At 40.9% G+C, this 15,656-nt stretch overlaps 1 protein-coding gene across 9 annotated transcripts in view; it reads right to left on the minus strand.

The window, feature by feature from the left end:
- Nucleotides 1-1,426: 1,426 nt before the first annotated feature.
- Nucleotides 1,427-15,656, minus strand: part of bmper (BMP binding endothelial regulator) — a 43,276-nt gene continuing 29,046 nt past the window's right edge. For all 9 annotated transcript variants that reach the window (XM_088084697.1, XM_088084696.1, XM_042490158.2 and 6 more), the window contains 12 exons: nucleotides 15,351-15,441; nucleotides 14,853-14,935; nucleotides 14,022-14,121; nucleotides 13,294-13,403; nucleotides 13,033-13,167; nucleotides 12,269-12,373; nucleotides 9,311-9,356; nucleotides 7,647-7,816; nucleotides 6,982-7,183; nucleotides 6,147-6,489; nucleotides 5,249-5,379; nucleotides 1,427-2,492 (listed from right to left, as the gene is read on the minus strand). In XM_088084697.1, coding sequence (XP_087940823.1) covers nucleotides 2,311-2,492; nucleotides 5,249-5,379; nucleotides 6,147-6,489; nucleotides 6,982-7,183; nucleotides 7,647-7,816; nucleotides 9,311-9,356; nucleotides 12,269-12,373; nucleotides 13,033-13,167; nucleotides 13,294-13,403; nucleotides 14,022-14,121; nucleotides 14,853-14,935; nucleotides 15,351-15,441 — 1,698 coding nt within the window. In that variant the 3' untranslated portion in view covers nucleotides 1,427-2,310. The remainder of the gene's footprint in view (nucleotides 2,493-5,248; nucleotides 5,380-6,146; nucleotides 6,490-6,981; nucleotides 7,184-7,646; nucleotides 7,817-9,310; nucleotides 9,357-12,268; nucleotides 12,374-13,032; nucleotides 13,168-13,293; nucleotides 13,404-14,021; nucleotides 14,122-14,852; nucleotides 14,936-15,350; nucleotides 15,442-15,656) is intronic.

Here is a 15,656-nt window from a genome sequence, read left to right on the forward strand (position 1 = left end):
TCGTTTGGGAACGACCAGATTAGAGTACAGTTTTGCATTGTGTGTGACCTTTGTCGCAACATTTTTCTGCAAAACGCACTGAGAGAACGGCTGAAATGCATCAACGACAAACAAGATAAATCCCAGAGGCTGCGGCCTCAGATCTGCGGCCTCAGATCTGCGGCCTCAGATCTGCGGCCTCAGATCTGCGGCCTCAGATCTGCTGCATCAGATCTGCCGCCTCAGATCTGCGGCCTCAGATCTGCTGCATCAGATCTGCGGCCTCAGATCTGCCGCCTCAGATCTGCGGCCTCAGATCTGCTGCAGGTGCTGAAAGAATCAAAGCGAGTTAGATTAAATATGCAGGTTTGTGGGAACATAACTGTAAAAATCACAAATCCAGAACAGCTTTATTCTCACTGGAACAAGCTGCTTTCAGTATTTTGTGAATTATCAGTTACTCCCAAATTTCATTGCAAAAAAAATTACACGCAAAACAAAACAAAAACACAAAAAGCATCACAAATGCATTGCAATTTCTTGAGAAAAGCTGCCATGAAATCAGGCATTTTAAGATGCAACAATCCCACCCAAAAAATCCTGAAAAAATCCTGGAGACTGTACAACATTTTCAACTTTTCTTCTTCGACTGATCCTTGAAATCCGTCATCAGAGGCTGCATGTCTGCAAGCGAGCAGGTCAGCTGAAAAGTGATTTTTTTCACTTCTCAGATTGTTTAATCCTTTGAAAAACGCCTAAAAGGGAAAAGATTATTTCACAAGAAAGAAGCAAAGCTTAGAGAAAAGTAGGAAAAATGAAACTGAATTTTTAAAATTTTGTTGATCCTTTTTTTTAGGAAACCCCAGAATATTGGCATGAATTCTTAGAAAAACATGGAAACAGAGCAATGAGGACAATTAAGAAAATTATCTGAAAATTAGCGCACAAAAAACAAACAAATGGGAAAGTTTAAAAACAACCAAAAATTAAGAAAAAACTCAAAACAAAACCAAAGAATGGCCTAAAAAAACAGCTTAAAAATTACAATAAAAATTATTCAGAAAAATAATTTAAAATATGGAATTATAGTAATTAGAAAAAAAAAATCTTAATATTTTTCCCTTACTTAAAAAAAAAAATCTGCTTATTTATAACAATTTATTGGACATTCCTTCCGAGTGTCTCATTGCCTTTTTCTGATGTTTCCAAAAGAAAATATTCCCTTTTTTCAGTTTTAAATGCTTGTAAAAGGCGTCAAAATGCAGCAAAAGAAAAGTGATGACGATCCACGTTTCAAAGGTACAACAACGCCAGATTTCAGTTTTCCCGCTCCAGATCTCTCCAGCTCCTTTAAGGGATTCAAACTGGCAACCTTTGGGGTCGGACCCTGTCTTTGAAAGTCTTTAACCCCTTAAGCACTGAAGAAAGTAAAGACAGCAGTCAGAGATGAACTTCGATAAAAGATTATATTGCTGGTCTTAAATAATAATCGTCAAGTGAAACATATGCTTAGAGGAACACCTTCAGTTTGATAGGAACCACATCAACGTGTACACGGAGCACAAACACAATACAGTACGTTTTCCCTGCGATGGTGCAACAACAACAACAAACGGAGTCACATTTCTCTTCAAACAACAACACAAAAGTACACAACAAATACATAAATAGCTTTTGTTTCCCTTTAAATCATTTAGAACGCAATTATATTCATGATTCTGGCTCTTGCTACGACGTGTCACCTGACCGATATATAAATTAACAACATCAACAACAAATAATAATAATATTAATATTAATTAGAACAATAATAATATAAAAGCTGTCTGTCTTTCATATAAATCTGGCTAGCTTACAGTATGAAATGATGGAGCAGAGATCAGTTTGAGTTTCCCACTTTATAGTGTTTGTGGGAGAAATTTGGGCGCCATGTTGGCTCCAGAGGGAGTCCTGAGGGTCCATGGCAGCGCGGTCAAACGTTCCTCAGAAGGTGGAGACTAAAATCTCCTCTTTGGGGCCCTGAGTTTTCTCCTGGGAGTTCAGTTCTTCCCCAAAATGACTGAAATTGGCGGCGGTGACTGGTAACGTGACAGTACGCAGTATTACACAAGGCACACGGAGGTCGTGGCGGCGAGGATCAGCCTCCGGTCCGGCGAGTTTTCAGTCACCGTCTCTCTGCAGTCACACAGATCCGGACCCTGAGTGCTTTGTCACATCTGATCTGTCGACTTCAGAACCCCTTTGCGTCCTCCTGAACCCTCCTCGGCTTGTTTGGGCCCCTGATAGCGATGAATGACCGTCCCTAACCTCGCCGCCCCCCTCCCGCCAGGGTCACCGTCCGGGGCAGGCGGTGGGTTTGATGCAGCGTCCTTGGAACAGCACCAGGTTTGCGGGGCAGTGGCAGCCGGCCACGCAGGGCTTGTGGCACGGCCCGATCTCGTTCCAGTTGTCGCAGGTTTTGGTGCAGCCCGGCCCGCAGGTGTCGTACACGGCGCCGTGTTTGCACTGGGTGGCTGAAGGGAGGGAAGGTGAGAAATCAGCTGTGATGATGTTTCGATGTGGCGCTGGTCGCTGATGCGCCTGATGATGTCATGATCACAGTTTGACCAGCGAATTTTGGATGAACTGCTCTTTTCATCAAAAGTTAAACATTATAAAAACACCGTGACAGACATTTACCAACATTTCCGTCATTTACAGCTCGATAAATTTTAAAAGTTGATCTGACATCATGAGTGACCTCAGCCAGCGGATCATTTTTATCTTTTCGCTTAAAAATACAACAGCAGGAAATAGAACTCGCTTTGTTTGGGGGCCACTTCTGCAAGAGGCCAGGAGGCCAGGGGCCAGTCACTGCAGGGGGCCAGTCACTGCAGGGGGCCAGTCACTGCAGGGGGCCAGTCACTGCAGGGGGCCAGTCACTGCAACACTAAACATCTTTCTAAGATTTTAGGACACTTCTACAACTTTAAAATGTTTCTCGGATTTTGAGTCGTTTCTCTGATTTTAGGACATTTCTAGTATTTTAGGATGCTTCAAGGATTTTTCCAAGTACTTAAAAAAATTTATAGGATTTAAGACATTTTTAGGGTTTCAAGTAGGGCTGGGCGATATGGAAAAAAGTCTTATCATGATAATTTTTTTTCATATCAGTCGATATCGATATATATATCACGATATAAATCAAATCACTATTTCTGTCGAGCTTAAAGGTTCCCTTTGACTCCTGAGATATGAAGATATCATCAGGTTAATTTAGGTTTAAATATTTATTTTCTGTCAGACATTGAACATGACAAATACACTGTAGAACAGCATCACCAACTGGAGGACCTATTTAACTAAAACTCAAAGAGGTCCAGTTACTAAAATTTCCTCCCAGCAAAGGTCCGAGCCTCATACCTAAAATCAGTATCACGATTAACTGAACATTTTACTTTGATAACGATTAAAGAATAATTCTCTTTTTGCTCTTTTTTTTGGTGGTTTGTTTTTTCCTCATAGTTCACTGACACAGGTTCATGTGACCACGGTGTGTTGGAGTGAAATAAACGTGATTTATTATTATTGATTAAACTTTCCAGCATTATATAAAAAATTAAAAGTTCCATCTTAAACAAACTTCAGGTAAATTTAAGCACATTGTGCTGATAACAGGCCAACCTCTCCTGACTGCAGGACTCGGACTTCAACTTCTGTCAAACTTCTGTGCTGTTAATCATTTTACTCAGGAATTAAAAACTTCTGAGTAGGTCTACTTCTCCTATAGCTGCCAACATTCCCAGTTAGAGAACGGCTGACAATGAGCTCTGTTTGCAGTAAAAATACAGCACCTCAGGGAGTAACTGGCATTTCAGCACTTTCCCTCTTCTCAAAGTCAGTGTTTTGTGTTTTTTTAACGTGGTTTTGGTTGGACGTTGGAAATAAGTTCTGTGGTAAACACAAGCTGAAGAGACGTTTTGTTTTGTTTTATGTCATAAAATCCTATCAGTAATAGCCCACTGTGAACTTTTAAACTTTCACGTTTCTTTCTATCTTTATGTGTTTGTTTTTTTTTTAAAGGGACAATGCATAATAATAAACATTGCTGTAAATGTGCCTGTGTTAGCCAAAGACTAATTTTCAGCTGTTGTCCCTGAACCAGGTGTTAAGATAACCACTAAAACAGAGACAAGCATGCAAAACATTAACAGCATGAATGAAAACATGAAAATAAAACAAGCCAAATGGTTAGCGTGTTAAAAGCACACAAAGAAGACAATTTTACACGACAGAACAAAACAACAGCCAACAGACGCAGTATTAAAAGTATTAAAAGTAGTAAAAATCAGCAGGCAATACAGTTATACACAATATAAGAACAATGGCAGACAAGGCAGTTATGGACAAGACGAGCATTCGCAGACAATCAGCAACAAAACAATGTGAATCCATGCAGTGCAAAACAAAAAACAAAAACAAACAACAAAAAAAGAAAGAAAAAAAAGATCTTTGTGTATCACATGATATTAACGACGTTTCAATGACCACGCAGTGCAGCACTAGATTTTTAATTCGTAATACAAGGGATGGATTTTGTGTACCTTAGACATGTTTTTGGATTTGTATAAACATATTTTAAACAACTTAAATTCAAAACCTTTACTACACATTCTGTTAACCCTTTGAAACTTAAGCTAACTGGCTTGGTTTCTTCCAAAAACAAGGAAATATGGCAATAAGCAACCTAATGAGAAATGACCCCAAGTTTCACAAGAAATCAGTACAAATGTACAAATTACAATCACCTGGAAATTAGCAAAAAAAATTAAGAAAAAAATTAATTTAAAAAAAAGTAAATTGCCTGGGGGAAAAGTGCTGAGAAATTAAAATAAAATAAATAATAGTGAAATAAAATAGATAATATAATCATAATAATAATAATACATAGTTTTCTGGACATTTTTTAGTCATTTTCTTCTTTCTTTTCTATATGCTCATTTTCCTTCACCTCTTACTAATATCTTTAAATTTTCAGGACACTCGTGTCAAGTTGACTGAAGCTGATGATTTTCTCTTTTTTTTTTCTACCTTTTTTTGACTGAAATCATATTAGTTGTCTCTGGTTTCAAAAATTTTAATCGCTTGCGAAAGATGTTTGAATGCAGCACAAGAAAACTTATGCTGATTCAGATTTCAAAGGGTTAATTTCAAACCAGTTACAGACCTGGAAAACAGTTTTTCTAATTTCATAACCTTTCCAGAAATGTCATAACCCCGCGTCACTCACCCATGCAGGCGGTGTCGGCCTTCCAGAGGACGGGCACTCCCTCCCTCTCGCAGGCTCGGCTGTAGGCGATGAAGGACTCACAGTAGCAGTTTTTGTGGACGGGACACTCGCACATGTCCGTCACACACGACCTGCAGAGAGCACCAACACACGAGACTTTCAGCACTTTGTTGGACGTGGGTGGGTCGTTATTTTCAAAACCCTCTGAGCCCTAAAACATTTTTGACCATTTCTGGTCCGCCTGGATTTGTTATGTAATAAAATATCAGCGCTGTAATGAACAGTCGAGCTACAGACATCTGTGTTTTCAGGCTGGACGGCGGGGCCGGGGCTGCTGGGAGATTTCAGGACATTTCTAGGATTTCAGGACATTTCTTGGATTTAACAATGCTTCTGGGAATGAAGTACATTTTGTGGATTTAAGGACTTTTTTTGGATTTTAGGACATTTATAGGATTTAAGGACCTTTTTGGGATTTAAGGACCTTTTTGGGATTTAAGGACATTTCTAGGATTTAGGGATATTACTAGGATTTAAGGATACTACTAGGATTTTAGGATGTTTCTTGGATTTAAGAGTGTTTCTAAGATAAAAGACATTTCTAAGATTTTAAGACATTTCTTGGATTTAAGGACCTTTTGGGATTTTGGGAAATTTCTTGATTAAAGGACATTTCACAGAGCAGCATTGGAACAGCATAGTCACGAGCTTCCAGCAGAAAAAAACACAGAGACTCTATGAAATTATTTATAAACTATGCATCTTGTGTCACATGTGACAAGCTCGGCAGGTATTCAGCCTGGATTAATGGAGATTTTAGGTAAAACAATCAACACTTTCAGATGATTAATTATCACTCGCGCTCACTCAGCGTCAGAGCGAGACTCTGTCCTCTGACCTGTAGAACGGGGCGAAGTCGACTACACGGTGGCACTTCTGAAACTCCCACGACTTGATCTTCTGGCACTCCCGGTGGGCGCGGAATTTGACTTTGACGCTGCCGGGACACAGGAAGGAGGTTGGCCGGCGGGGCGGGGGCTGCTGGGAGCAAACCTCGTTTCCCTCCACTCGCCACGACTCTGCAAACTCGTCCACGTCGAACTTGAATACGCCGTCGCCTCCCATGGTGTCGTCGCGCTTGTGGCCGTTGTAGTTGCCACAGAGGCCGCAGAGGCGTCCTCGCAGGTGGGGGGCGGCCACCACCTCCACGAAACTGTCTCCGTCCCACGTGATCTCCAGACCTGCAGGAGGAGGCGACAGGAGAAGCTTCAGACTGACAGTAATTCTTCTGTTTCCCTCAACCAAACGGAGAAAAGTGCAACCTGTGGGTTTTAAAGTTCTTATTTAAGCAGTTTGAGTCTTGACACGTCTTAGTCACTGCAGAAAAATTCAGCAAGAAATGTCAAAATTGACATTGGGTTTCTGTTTTCAGGTTTGCCAAAAAATCGTAAGTCAAGGTGCAAAAAAAAAAAAAGGGGGGGGTGGGGGTCAAGCAACTTAAAAAGGCACAGCCCAGAAAAGTTTAAAAGTTTCAGGAAAATTACCTGAAAATACAACACACAAAATGTTTTTTTTATAAAGTTTTATGTAAGTGCTGCACTGCTGCAATAAAGTAAAAAAGTGGACATCGAGATTTTCTATTTAACATTACTGATGTTTGAAACTAAATGTCGGAAAGTTGTTCGTACTTCAGTTTTGAAAAAGTGTGCATTGGCTGGGAGTCGTGTGCTGACCTGCGATGGTGGTGAGTTTGAGCAGGTACCCGTCCAGGTCGATGTGCACCCCGGGGCCGTGGTAGGGCAGCGCGATGCGGGTGCCGTTCCTGCGGACCGTCAGGTGCTGGTGGAGGCTGAGGGTCAAACCTCCAAGCCGCACCTCCACAGACTGAGTCCAGGAGAAGGAGCGAGTCCGCCGGGCGTCGTTCTTCACCAACACCTGGAGAACGCACAGAGAAAAAAAAACTCCTAAATCTTCGATCTGTGGATTCACAGTGATGGTCAAACAAACACAGAACCAAAGGACAGATGAGACGACTCTTAACATAACTCTTCAACGTCTCATCTGTCACACAAAAAGACTCCTCCAACTTTTTGGAAAATGCATTTGTTTTGTTTCATGGGTTTTCTGTTAGATTTAAGGACATTTATTGCAATAAAGGGCATTTCTGGGATTATAGGACGTTTCTAGACTTTTTGGACGTTTCTAGGATTTCAGGACATTTCTTGAATTTAGGGATGTTTCTAGAATTTGAGAATACTTCTAGGATTATAGGACATTTCTAGGAATTCAGGAAATTTTTCAGATTTTAGGACATTTCTAGGATTTTCAGATTTGGCCCGTCGGTTATAAGTTGAGCATCACTGTCGTTTGGTATCCTAAACTTAAATTCTCGTCCTACCATGAAGGTGGACTCTGGGTTGTTGATGTTCATGTTATGTCCTGGTCCTCCAGAGGGGGCGCCGCCACAATCGCGAGTCAGCACGTACTGACAGGTTCCCTGGAAGTTAAAGGTCCTGCCGTCGAAGGTGTTGTAGTGAGGATCGCCAAACACCGTGCAAACACCCGGCTCTGAGAGAGACAGAGACAAAGACACATGAAGACGGAGAAAGAACGACCAAAAGAAACAGAAATAAGTAATGGGAAAATGTCTGCCGTTTGAATTTAAAATACCAGCAGATGGACACATAAAAATAAACGTCTCTGACATGGCGGGATGGCAAGAGACTTATCACAAAGTAAAGGCTTAAAAAGGATCCGTCCATGCCTGACAGCCAGAAGCAAAAAGATCATTTATGATAAACGGTGAAATATGAGGCGATAATGTGGCTCACACAGAAGCGGATCTGTGGTTTGATACAAACTGAACTGAACTCCACGTTATGAAGACAGAGTTTATGAGTCTTTGTTCTCCTGAACTGGAGCGTTTTCAGCTTTCTGCTGATGTTCGCTGCAGGTCGCAGCCAAAAACCAAAGTGAAATGATCCGAGGGTAAAACCACAGTCGGACTCACAGTCGTGGGAAACGCTCCGCTGAAGCTTCAGAGGCCGAGACGTGTTTTTATTTCCTCTGGATTTTACTTTGATCACCTCACGAAATATAAATCCATACAAATAATCCATATCTGATTTCACAGATGCACCAAAACACAAATTCAATTTAAGAGACTTGCAGAAATATATTTCAAATATTTGAAGACTTAAAGACCTCAAAGTCAAGACTTTTCTTTTTCTTTTTTAACCCTTTGAAACTTGGATTATCATCACTTTTCTTTTCTAGATGCCTTTTAGATGTATTTAACCTTTAAAACATGAGCAAATTGGTGTGATTTATTTAAAAAACACAGGGAAAAAGGCAATAAGGAACTTTGGTAATAAATGTTCCACAAATTTCAAGAAATTAGTAAATTAAGATTTTAAAAAAAAAAAAAAAGCTAGTGAAAAATATCTAATAAGAAAAACACATTTTATTAATAGAGCGCTTTTCACAATACTCAAAGAAGCTTAACAAAGCAAAATCAAATAAAGTCAGTAACACATGAAGAATAAATAAAATCAGGGGGATAGAGAAAAAAGTGACGGAAAAACAATATTTTCTATTGAAAATGATCATTTTCTAGGTTTCAAAACATCTCGCAGAAGGACTACAGGTGAAAATTAGCCAGATGGCTAAAACTGACACATTTACAGAAATGTTGATGAATGTATGTTGTCCTTATAATTAAAATGAGTGAAATGAAATTCATAAATATCAAAATTACAGATTTACAATTATGTTACAAAATTATTTTTAAGCACCTTTCCATGTAATTTTCCTCTCTCTCTCTCTCTCTCCCTTATTTATTTTTTTCTTTGTTTTTAATCTTTTTTTGTGTAATTTTATGTACTTTTTTTTTAACTTAGTTTCTTGCTAATTTCTGGGTCATTTCTTCTTTTGTTTTTTTTTATTTCCTTCTTCCCATATTTTTTTAATTAAATCAACCCAAACTGTTCAGGTTTCAAAGGTTTAAGGTTTAGAGAATTCTGGTAAAAAAGGAGGCCGGAGGGTTAAGAAGGACTTACTCACTTTCAGTGCAGACTGGACAGCAGCCGGTCCTGTTCAGGATCTTATTCTGCAGAGACGAGGCAGATGCACAGCGTTAGAGACTCGCAGAGGGACTCGACGCATTACGAAAAGATGGCAGAGCATCTGAACATGACAAGTGATGAAAGAAAAACAGAAAATCTGAGACAGAACGCAGACTGGTGGAGAGAAACATCACAGGAGAAAAGATCTGAGGAAACTATTTACTTCTGTAAACGGTTTATGTTGCAGCGTCACGGCTGCGCTGCGAATCTGATCACAGTTTTGGCTTTTCACGCTTTCCTCACCATCCTCACCACTAAATGCCACTAAATCTTTAGTTTGATTTCCTGACGAGCATGTGACGTGAAATGAAATAGAATTTTTCAGGTTTTCCAGCAGAAGACACAACATTGCAAAATGACATTTTAAAGGCAAAAAAATCTGGTGGATGTCCACCAAAGATCAAGCAGACAACAAACAGTTAAACTGACACAAACTTCTCTTTTTGTCTGCAAAAAAAGTGGGAGAAATGAAAGATAGAAACGGAGGAGAAGTTCCCGTTTTGACAAGTTCACAGTCAAATCAGGACGACCACAAAGACACCGAAACGCCAACTTCAACCGCTGAACTCTGTCTGTGTAACAGGAAACTCTGCATGTGTGCGTGTGTGTGTGTGTGTGTGTAGTATGTTTCAGCTTCCATCAGAAGTGCAGATCAGAGGACCCTTTCATACACTTAGTTTTTGTTGCCTCAGGGAAACCCTTCTCTCACACACACACACACACACACACACACACACACACACACACACACACACACACACACACACACACACACCACTCATCTGTCATCACATACAGACGCTCTCTGTACACTCAATACAAACTCCAGAGTCCTAACCTCTGCACAAAAGGTGATCTCTCTCTTTGAAGAGGGCTGCCTTTTGACAAAATGAGGACACACACACACACTCACACACACACACACACACACACACACACACATACACACACACACACACACTGACAGAGATTGGTTTTCAGGGGCCTAAATATAGGGAACCTCTTCTTTGCTGTCACTCAAACGTCACATAGACAAAAGGCTGTTCGGAGACACGCTGTCTCCAAAGGGACGCACACACTCTGCCGACCTGCCGCTGACCGCAGGATGACGGTATGGCAGAGCGTGTGTGTGTGTGTGTGTGTGTGTTTGTCGTTGTGGGCTGTGGTGACCTCTGTGAGAGAGACACTGGTGATAACTTGGGACAGGTGTGAGAGTCTGTGTGCACGCATCACTGCAGAGGTAATGTTATTTTAAATGTTCGCTTTAACGGGCCGACAGGTGATTGTGTGTGAACGCTGCCGGCTCCACATGCAGAATCCCCGCAGGTTTTCACGAACAAAGTTTTCAAACTTTTCCTCATCCCGATGAGTGACTCGTGACCACATGCCACCACCGTCTAGAGCCTAAATCCTGCATAGATTTAGTGCCAATTTAACCCAAATTTAACAGAAATGCTGCTCCCCAAAATATTTGTTATCATCTTAGGTAAAGTAAAGAACGAGGTTGTTGAATTTTTCTTAAAATACTGAATCGTGTTGAAACTTCGTGTTTTCACTGGAGGCCGAACTGAGACCACCTACATCCGCCCGCAGTCGCCGCCTCTGACCACAAACAACAGGTGAGGGCTTGTTGTAACCGCTGGAAGCGTGTGAACTTGGACTAACAGCTTTGACTGCGTGAGCGCCAGTGGCCGGCGGTATGCGAGGAATCCACTCCATCACCCACCGACCGACAGACGACCCCCGAGCGACCTCGGCGACAGGTGAACGCAGCGCAAACCTTTTCTCCTGTCAGAAGTTCAGAGACCGTGTGACAGCGAACGCCACGCTTCAGCTGCGTGTTAGATCAGTAATGTCCTTCGTTGAACGATAGAGGAGAAACTTCAAGACGTCCTGGGAGGTGACAGGAAAGTCGATCTGTCATAAATCTGCTGGACAGGTGTTTTATAAATCTATCAGATAATAATAAGCATCAAACCGACTCAAAGAAAATAAAACAAAACGGTTTAATCTGATTCTGGCCGCTCCGCCTGTAAATCAGAGGGGCGTCGCCGTTTAGAGGCGTCATGCGTGTGAAGTGTGAATGATGGCGTTAGTCACAGGCCATAAAGTGTGAGTGTCAGACAGATGAGACAGAGAGAGCAGAGACAGAGACAGAGACAGAAGGTGGGTCTCCATCACAGATTTGCACAAATTTCAAGCGATTTTTTTGAAACTTCAATAAAACACATTTGTGAGATGACTGCGTTTCCATTGAGTAACTTCTCTCGGATTATTACACGACCCTCCGCTGGCGATAACATTCCATGAAGCACTTAAAAAAAACTGCTTATTACAAGTTTTTATGCTCACATGAGGTGGTATTTCAGGTGATTCTAAAAAGCCATATTTCTCAAAACTGCAATGGAAATGCTCCTTAGTCTTTTCTAGGTCACATGATGCTCTGGCTTTGTGCCTGTCAGTATGAACTGGCTCCCTTATGATGCAGCAGGAGCTAAAAGAGGTTTTATTGCATCACACAACTCTTCAAAAGTTAAGCGGATCATCAGAAAGTTTTAAATCCACAATTCCTCTGTGAAATTGTGGACTATCAGCTCCCAGAAATCCCTCATACATGGCCGCTCCCATAACACGCCTACGTGGCCATGGATTGGAAATAATTACAGCTGGTGCGGTGGCTGCAATAGAAATAAAGCTGCTAATGTTTTAAACATCCATCGCCATGGTTACTGGGATGTTATCACCAGAGGAGAAGTTGCAGAACAACGCTCAGTGTGCTTAAGTTTTATGCAAATCTGTAACTGAAACCTGCCTAGAGACAGAGTCAAACAACAGCTCTGACTCCGTGATCAAACAGGACGGAAGCTGCTGATTGGCTGATGGGGCCGTCACTCACCGCGGGGCAGCTGGTGATCGGGACACACTGTTTGGGCCGACACTCGATGTTTCCTTTAACGCAGGCGCAGAGCGTGCAGTTCACCGACGACCACATGTCTCCCTCCTGCAGGAGACAGAGACACGTCAGAACACATCCATCCATCCATCCATCCATCCATCCATCCGTCCGTCCGTCCATCCATCCATCCATCCATCCATCCATCCGTCTGTCCATCCATCCATCCATCCATCCATCCGTCTGTCCGTCCATCCATCCATCCATCCATCCATCCATCCATCCATCCATCCGTGTTACACACATTGTCATGGGCAAAACATCAAAACCCAAAATATATATAAAAAATACAATACAGTTCAAAATACAACAAAAAATCCCTCTAAATATTAAAGTTTTCTACAATAGCCAAAAAAACAACAAAAAGAATCTACCTTACCTTCCTAACATGCCTTGTGAACCCCTTTACTTAAAAATAATAAAGTTTTTGACAAAAATTAGCAAAAAGCTTCACCAAAAATATTTATGAAATAGTAAAAGATCATCAGAACTTTTAAAAGAAAACATGCCTTCCAAATCCATCGTCTTAAAAAATAAACAAATAAATAAATAAAACAAGTTAAAATAAAATTCAAACAACAACATCACCAAATATTTATATATTTATATTTATATTCATATTTATTTATATATAAGAAAATATGCCAGCAGGTTTCCATCCATCCATCCATCCATCCATCCATCCAGTCCTCCCTCTGCTGTCTCACCCTGTAGATCTTGTTGCGGACTCTGCAGTACTTCACCTCCTCGACCTTCACGTAGGACAGACATTCCTCGCAGCAATGGTCGCCGTGGCAACTCCCCGGCCGTGAGCACCGCCTCTTGCACACCACCGTGGAGTCCTGGGAAGAAGAAAAAGCGACATTAACGCAATAATATGTGCAAATAAAATGTAACATAGGATTTATCATCACTGAGGAGATGAACTGTAGCAGAGAACTCGGAGCGTTTGGCGCCCCGGTCGTTACCTTGCAGGTGCAGGTGGTGCAGTTGTCATGTATGAAGGACGTGCCGTTCTCGTAAACTTCACTGTGAAACAGACAGCTACCTAAAGACAGATCAAACACCTTCCTCTGACCTGGAGGAGGGGGGGGGGAGTTATTTTTGGACATCGCCAAATCACAAAGAAGACACAAAAAACCAACAATTCCAAAACTGAAATGTTTTAAAGACAAAATTGACTTGATTTCTCAAAAAAAAAAGAAAAAAAAAGAAGGAAATAAGGCAACTATTAACATAACAAGAAATAGCCCCAAAACAAGTCTGGGGGAAAAAAAACAAAAAAAATGAAAGAAATAGCAAGTATATCCCCCTTTAAACATAATACAAATAATGGCACAATAACTATGGAATAATAAATACAGAATTATAATAATTACAAAAACAGCTTTCTGTCCAATTTCTGTGTTTCAGGAGTTCGCTTTGTCTTTTTAAATTTAATCTCATTTTCTTTTTACCTTTTACTCATTTCTTTCAGTTTGCTTAACTACTGATTACCTTTTTCTAACCATGTTTGAAAAATTCTAATTTCGTGTAAAAAGTGTTTAAAAGGCAGCACAAGAAAACTAAACTCAATCGATGTTTTAAAGGGTTAAAAAAACATCATCATAACTTCTTTGTTTTTGAAGCTCCTGCAGAGGTTTTACATCAGCGGCCACACAGGTGACGGCTCAGAGAGGCAATAACAGGTCTTTACCGAGACATCGGGGACAGCACTGTCCAGGCGGGGTGTGGCTGAGGTGGGCGGGACAGGAGAGAACAGGACACACCTCCCGCATGCAGAGAGTCCGCCCTCCCTGAAACAACCACAGCACAACCGTTAGATTAACGTGACGTTCTTTACGCAGTGACCGCAGGAAAATCTTCTGCATCAAGGTGAGGAAATACATTCATTTAAAATCTGCCTGGCAAAGGTTTAGTTCAAATGTTTTATTGTAACATTCTGCGAGTTCATTGCCTGATCTTTCCAGATTATGTACAACAAACAATGATAAATTACTAAAGAAATTATTATATTTCAACTTTAACTCCTAGATAAAATATTTAACTGTATTTGTGTTTGCAATTAAACACACCGAGGATTAAAAATAGTGTCACAATAAAAAGAATAATTTTGTTACTTTGGCATGTTTAATTAACTAAAACTCAACTTTTTTTCCAGAGAAACAGAGCAGGAAATAACAAATTTATCCACATAAGAAGGTAAATGCAAAATATTTCTGTGTCAGCGAGGCAGAACTGTTACACCTCTGTGTGTGTGTGTGTGTGTGTGTGTGTGTGTGTGTGTGTGTGTGTGTGTGTGCGTGTTCACAAGCCAACAGGTCGCCCCAACAAGGTGAGAGCACATTAATGCTGTATGTGTTTATGGACGTACCTGCAGGGTTTGTTTGTCTTATGAGGGAGGAGGGAGGCAAAAAATCAGGAGGATGTTGTTCTAACCAAAAGTTTGCGACTCCCAGGAGACTCCACAAATAACTTATTTTGTGTGTGTGTGTGTGTGTGTGTGTGTGTGTGTGTGTGTACTCACGGTGCAGGTGCACTTGATGCAGGGTTTCCCCTCAGGACTGAACTCCTCCCTCTCTTTGTACAGACGACCCTCGAAAATACAACCTGCAGGTTGAGATGTCATTTTCAGACACATCTCACACACTTGTTCTTCAGTTCACACTCACACATCTGTCTATCAACACACACGACACTCATTTCCAGAGGAGTTTTACAGTTACAGAAGCACAAAAGCTGGTCCAAAAAAGGATATTTTCAGACTGAATTGTCTATTTTTGAAGGTTGTGGATGCAAAAAATGTCACGTCAGTTTCTGTGATTTAGTTTATTATAATTTTCAAAATGATTTGCATGATATGTGATATTTTAAATTGAACTACTTTGATGGATGTCTAAAATGCATTTTCTGCAAAATCTATAAGCTTTAAAAAGATTTTAAAATAAAATAATCTTCATTTTACAATTAACAATATGTAAACAGACAGAAACGTGACTGTGATTCAGACGGGGTCGGTACTCACTGGGGCAGGTGGGGCAGCACTTCTTGGGGTGGATTTTGGGGTTCTTGCAGTGGACGACACACTGAACGTCGGCCTCAGTGATGACACCTTCCTGTCACAACCAGCGAGGAAAAACTTTCTTCAGTTTGGACATTTGGAAGGTTTTAAATCTCGGTAAAATGACCGTCAAGCCTCTCGTCTTACATTTCTCTTTGTTTTCTCGCCTCTCTTTTCCTCCTCCTTTGATCACACTTTGTTTCTTGATCTTTCATTTCCATTTTTCTTGCTTCCTCACTGTCATTTTTCACACTGTTTATTCTGCTTTTT

Source organism: Plectropomus leopardus, chromosome 11 (assembly GCF_026936395.1).
Source record: "Plectropomus leopardus strain MGB_pleo_1.0 chromosome 11, ASM2693639v1, whole genome shotgun sequence".
Taxonomy (NCBI): Eukaryota; Metazoa; Chordata; class Actinopteri; order Perciformes; family Serranidae; genus Plectropomus; species Plectropomus leopardus.